The sequence below is a fragment of the Peromyscus eremicus genome, chromosome 16_21, assembly GCF_949786415.1.
Source record: "Peromyscus eremicus chromosome 16_21, PerEre_H2_v1, whole genome shotgun sequence".
In the NCBI taxonomy this organism is placed as follows: Eukaryota; Metazoa; Chordata; class Mammalia; order Rodentia; family Cricetidae; genus Peromyscus; species Peromyscus eremicus.
This window is the reverse complement of record NC_081432.1, coordinates 42733437-42739436: the sequence shown is the minus strand read 5'-3', so window position 1 is coordinate 42739436 and position 6000 is coordinate 42733437. Positions and strand designations below refer to the sequence as shown.

Here is a 6000-nt window from a genome sequence, read left to right as displayed (position 1 = left end):
AAAAAAAATTTTTTTCAAAATACATTTCACTTAAAAGTTCTGCAGTTTTACAATGATTACTGAGTCCGTATAACAAAGTTTGATCATATATAAGTGTTCAGAGTCATAACAGCAACTAAGCGGGCTACTGCAAAGCTCCCTGCTGACGGTCCTAAATACTAGCCCCTTTAGAAGTGGTAGCCTCTTTAGAAGCGGTACGTCTAGGATTGAAAAACATCCATTCCTCTTAGGTAATGTCTGACATTATGTCTCCGTATCCTTGCTGAGTAAAAGAATAATGTCTCAAGGAAAAGAAGATTTGAAGAACCTCTTTTACTACTGAATTTCAAATCACACACACAAAGTAGGTGAGAAATTCTTTTATCATATTTAGAATCAAAATATCCCTTAAAATATTTACATTTTACAGTAAAAAGGATAGCAAAACACAAGATCATGTACAAGCTTAAGTATTCAAGTTTCTGAAGAGCCAGAAAGGAAAGGAATATGGCCTACCACAAACTGCAGTACATGGTAAGAAATGCCTTCAATAAGTACAGATTAGAGCAATAAATGGACTCCTTGAGCTTCCGATTCATGGTCAAAAGCTGCCCAGCTAGATGATTAGTATGGTCTGATTAGGAAGTCGCCTGGCTTTTGTTGCTCCTCTACATTTTCTTTAAAAACAGTGCAATTGAAAACAATGTACAGAGCACAGATTACTTTCAAATTAGTCATTATATAAAGGACATTCACTAGAGGCAGTAAATATATTCCATAGTTAACCATATTTGCCAATTAAGGAATAAAACTAAAATTTCTAAGCCTTTATTGCATTAATAAAACAATCTTTGAATATACAGCATTGTAAAACTTTTAAAAATAGTAAATTCCTGTAAGTAGGACAGTGGTGTGAAGGATGGTGGGCACTGGTGCAGACAGAGCACGCTGCTCTGGCACAGTTTACTGCTCTGCAAACCACCAACAGTGGAGATTGAAAGATGGCAGTCCTACCAGGCAATCTTATAAAGATACATAACATGGAACAGTTTTTTGAATGTGATGCTGAAGCAGCCTGCAAACTTCACCTTTTGCTTTTTGCTCTGTCAGTGTGGTCCCTGTCTTTGTGGTACCTCTCTCTGTCCTTCTCCCCTTCTCTGTGTTTATTCTTCTCTCGTTCCTTCTCCTTGTCCTGGTCCGGTCTCTTGTCTGCGTTCTTACTCTCTCTGCCTGCTTTCCCATCTGTTGCTCGATCACTATGGGATGCCCGTGCCCTCTCCTTATCTTTGTGCCCTTCCTCCTTGCTTTTCCTATCTCTGTCTTTTTCTTGGCTTCGGTCTCTGTGTCTGTGCCTTTCAGATTCCTGCTCCCATTCTTTGTCATGACGCTCTCTTTTCACATGGTGGGAATCACTGTAAAATCTCTGACGGTCCCCTTTGCCCCTGTTAAACGGCCTGTCTAGTTGTTGTTGGTCTTGCCTACCCCAAGGGTCACTATGGCGCCTTTCTGGTCTCCGAATGTCTTTGACCTGATAAAAATTTTGTGGGCCCATATACCTTGATGCTTGTGAAAGGGGCCCCATCATCCGTTGTGGTTGGCCTGGGAGATGAACGGGTGGCCAAGGAACCATGGGATTTTGAGGAAAGCCAAAGCCTGGAGGGGGAAGTAACGGAGGTGGCAAATGTGGTGGAAATCCAAACACACTTTGGGGAGGGAAGTTTGGAGGGCCTGGAAATGGAAATCCAGGAGGACTAGACTTGAGATGCTGGAGACTGGGCTGCTGCGGCCTCATAGGTGAAAAGTTTGCACTTGCCCTGGGGCTGGTACTCCTAGAAGAAAAGTTGATGCTTTTAGAAGGAAATTCTGATTGGCATGTACTTCCAGCTTCAAATTGAGATGATCCTGTAGTCGATCCTCTTCTAAACGGGTGGATGGTTTCAATATTTTGTGTTAAAATATCCTCCTGTGAAGGATTGGCTTGCTCTGTCTGTGAAGAACTGAAGTTTTCTACTGAGGATGAGTTTTGTGCAACCTCAGGATCATCGTTCTGCTCTCCGCAGGAGGTCTTCTCTACAGAAGACAGCTTTCCCTCCCCACTGAGGGGCTCTGCTAAGAGCTCCTGGTTGTGGGAGGGACCAGGCAGAGCAGGCCTGTCTCCATTCCGGCAGCTCTCTGCGTCTCTGCTTTCTGAGGTTGCCTGCTGATTTCGGCCTGCTGCTTGCCTGGGGTCCCTTTTCAGATTGATAAACTGTGGGGACCTCGTGTTAGCGGCAAGATTTTCACTGCAACTCACATTCCCATCTATGTTTCCCTTTCCTGTACTAGGCCTGCATGCAGAATCACTTGAAGTCCGATTATCTTGCACATTACTCTCTTGATCTTGGAGCAACTGTCTTTTTAATGTTCTCTCTTTGTTTTCCACAGTTTCCTCTTGTTTTGATGGAATTGATAAATTTGTTAAGAATGCTTCTGTAGAAACATCTGGCGGTTTCCCTCTCAGACTAAGACTCACCAAAGGCCCTGGAGAATTGGAAGAGGATCCCACCAACGAAGATTCTTCTACTCCTGAATTTTTACCTGTAGATTCTGAACTATTATCTACTTTAACTTTTATCTCCTTGGCTTCACCTTCAGTTACTTCCACTTTATCTACTTTCTCTACTTTTGGGTTGGTTTGATCACTTATAAAAGGAATTTCTTTAAGGGTGCTTTGTTCTACAGCTGGCTGAGCCTGCTCATATACTTGACCAGTGGTGCCCAAAAGGCTCTGGAGTATATCATCCACAGGAAGAGGCTTATTGGCTAATTCCAGAGTAGAGGGTTGATTTTCCCAGCCTATGAGGACCCCAGGAAGGAACCTTAAGGGTTTTGGTGGCTCCTGCTTACTGACTTCCAGCAGAGGTTCGGCTGTTGTTGGCAGGTCTTCCTGAAGAGGCTGTGGGGCCTTGTTTCTCTGCTTGTGTAACACAGTTGTAAAGGAGTTGAAAAAGTCATTCTCTTCCTCGGCGGTCTCCTCTGTGGAGGACTCCATTTTACCCTTTTTGTCAGGTGGCAAGGCTACCGGGGCGGTCTCCGGAGTCTCAGCGGTGTGACTAGAGCCGACACTAGCACTATGCTGCCGCTTCAGCTTCTGACGAATGATTAGGCCCAACAACAGATTAGGTCTGTGCAGCTCAAGTCCTGGAGAAAATAAACAAACACCAACAGTCATTTTCGATTCTTTCATAAAAGGGCACATTTTACAAGCAGTTCATTCCAAGGTATTGAATGGTGGCTAGCCCTGTCACGCCGTCTCTAATGGTCTGGATTCTAAGACCAAAAGCAGCCATTCTTTTTACTCTGGACTGACCCCTCCCACTGTATTTCAATCTTATTCTACTACCAAAACTTATACCTACCAGGTCCATCAAAAGGCACAAGAGGGTGTGGAATTTTATCTGCAGCACCCAAAGGAATAAGGTACATATCTTTAACCTGCTTCATGTTGTTAGCAGCTACACCATAACGCTTTCTGCTACTGAAGTATGCAAACAGCAAAGTGTAAGAAATTTGATCTTCTTCAGTTACTGGTGTGAAGCGAACCACACAGATTTCCTATTCAAGAGAGTAACAAACAATTGCTTAGAATAGTAACCTAAAATGTGGCTTAATTTTAAATACAGCTTATTATTAATTAGTACTAATCTAGTTTCAAGTTTTATGATGGCTGTCAAGTAGCAGTCCCCAACTTAAATAGAAACTAGAATACTAAAAGGAAACAACCTCTAAGAAAATACAGTTCCTGGTTCATTAAGGATTCTGTACTATTTGAAGGCTTTCCATAACAAATTGAAACCTGCCAGAGATAGTGGCATATATCTACACACCTGTACTCCCAGCCACTTGGGAGACTGAGAGGCAGAAGGATCCTAAGTTTAATGCCTGCCTGGGCTACAGAGTGAGTTCAAAGTGAGTCTGGGCAGTTTAGGAGATACTGTCTCGTGATAAAACTGGTCTGTGGAAACAGCTCATCAGCAGAACATTTGCCTAGCTAGTATGGGTAAGGTAGGGACACAGAAGAGGAAAAGAGAAGGGAAGGCCCAAGGCATTTGGATACAGTGAAGCTGTTCAAGGCCACACAAATTATCAGTGGCAAAGACAATGTTGAAATCCAAGTCTTTTTGTATCTGCACAATTCCTGATTTCCAAAGACACAACCTCCGGAGAGCAGGCTGTGTTCTAAGTAATAGTGCCCCACACTACTATCCAACCATGTCATAGAAAATGACCCCATATTGTGGGAGATACATCCCAAGATCCCAATAGATGCCTGAAATCACAGATAGCACTGAACATTATATATTCATTCCCTATATGTACCTATGATACCAATGATAAAGCTTATTAATAAATTAGACACAGAAAGGCATTAACAGTAATGGAAAATACAATGTATTAAAATTGTTAGTATCACTAATTTTATGTTTTGAGGCTATTAAATAAAATAAAGATTATCTGATGATGGAGATGGCTAGCATGTGGGTAGCACATATAGTCTGAAAGCTAGACAGACTGGACATGGTGATTCACATCCTTGATGGACAGAGCAGCATGGAAAAATATTTCTTTCATCATACACCTTAGAACTAAAACCTCAGAGAGTGGAAATCAATGATAAGCGAGGGCTTACATACACAAAAACACACAAGCCTTGTAATCCAGCCTACAGAGCCTAGACACAGGAATGAAGAAGACTTGGTTCTGACAAGACTCCAAAAACAAATACACTGTATAACGTTGATCCTGTTTTTAAGGTGATTGGCTAACTCAATCATTTTGTTGCCCATCTCTGGAGTTCTTGGCTTTATTTTAAATAAAAAGATACTCATAATTTTGTTATTTCTTTAGTAATGGAGGTTTCTTCCTAAAGGTTTTCATTCAAAATGGCAAAGGCCTGCTTCACTACAAAGTCTAATACAACACAAGAACAAGAAATATTAGTGAGCTAAGCTATGGCTCTGCCTCCTAGAAATTATACACGGGTTTTACATCTCCAATCTGAAGACTCAATATAATATAAATGCTCTCAACTCTAAAACTTGGGGGGGGCCAACATTTAGAAAATTCCACACCTGCCTACATGTGATAAGATACAATCAAAACATGGTTAGCTAAAAATATGGCATGAAATTACCTTGAGTCTACGTTTATAAGGTTTATGTAACCCATAAATGCACTTCCCATTTTACTTAAATCTCCACTCCCAAGGTATCATCTTATGTATATGCTAACATTCCAAAATTCAGGAAAGTTCAAACTCTGAAACATTTCTGATCATAAGAATTTTGGATAAGGGATATCCAAAATGTCTTAGTAACATCACAATACATATAAGCTAACTATTCTTATGTTTAAATCAGTTCAATATGAATGCATGCTATAAAGTACTGGGCAATAATATATATACATATGTATATGTATGTATGCATATACACACATATATTCCATCCATATATATATATATATATATATATATATATATATATATACACACACACACACACATATATATGGAAGTGATAGCAAACAATGTAATAACTGTTTTGTTTTATTTTGCTATGTAGACCAGGCTGGCCTCAAGAGATCTGTCTGTCTCTACCTCCCAAGCTTAGTAACCTTTTAATTGTCTCAAAGTACTGTAACATTATTATCAGTTTAATTTAAAAACCTATATTGGAAAAAGAGATCTTTCAGGGTTTAAGACTTTCTATTTTGGGACACTCTAAAGAAAAACAAGAAACTTCTACAAAGAAATTATTTAAATTATTTCTGTGCAGTACCATTCTTTATGAGTTTAAGAAACTAAAGAGAACTATTACCATGATAGAGGCTGATTATTTCCCAGTTTACAGTCTCCTCTTCCTGTCACTAACAAATCTTAATTTTTGGCTGGCACATGGCCATCCAGTAGAGATTACATTTACCAGTTTCCTTTATAGTTACATATCACTGTTTGACTATGCTCTTGCCCATTAAATTAAA

The 6000-nt window shown here is 40.1% G+C and overlaps 1 protein-coding gene across 3 annotated transcripts in view; it reads right to left on the bottom strand.

The window, feature by feature from the left end:
* Positions 1-292: 292 nt before the first annotated feature.
* Positions 293-6000, bottom strand: part of Phf3 (PHD finger protein 3) — a 76769-nt gene continuing 71061 nt past the window's right edge. For all 3 annotated transcript variants that reach the window (XM_059244175.1, XM_059244176.1, XM_059244177.1), the window contains 2 exons: positions 3378-3573; positions 293-3159 (listed from right to left, as the gene is read on the bottom strand). In XM_059244175.1, the coding sequence (XP_059100158.1) occupies positions 1064-3159; positions 3378-3573 (2292 nt within the window). In that variant the 3' untranslated portion in view covers positions 293-1063. The remainder of the gene's footprint in view (positions 3160-3377; positions 3574-6000) is intronic.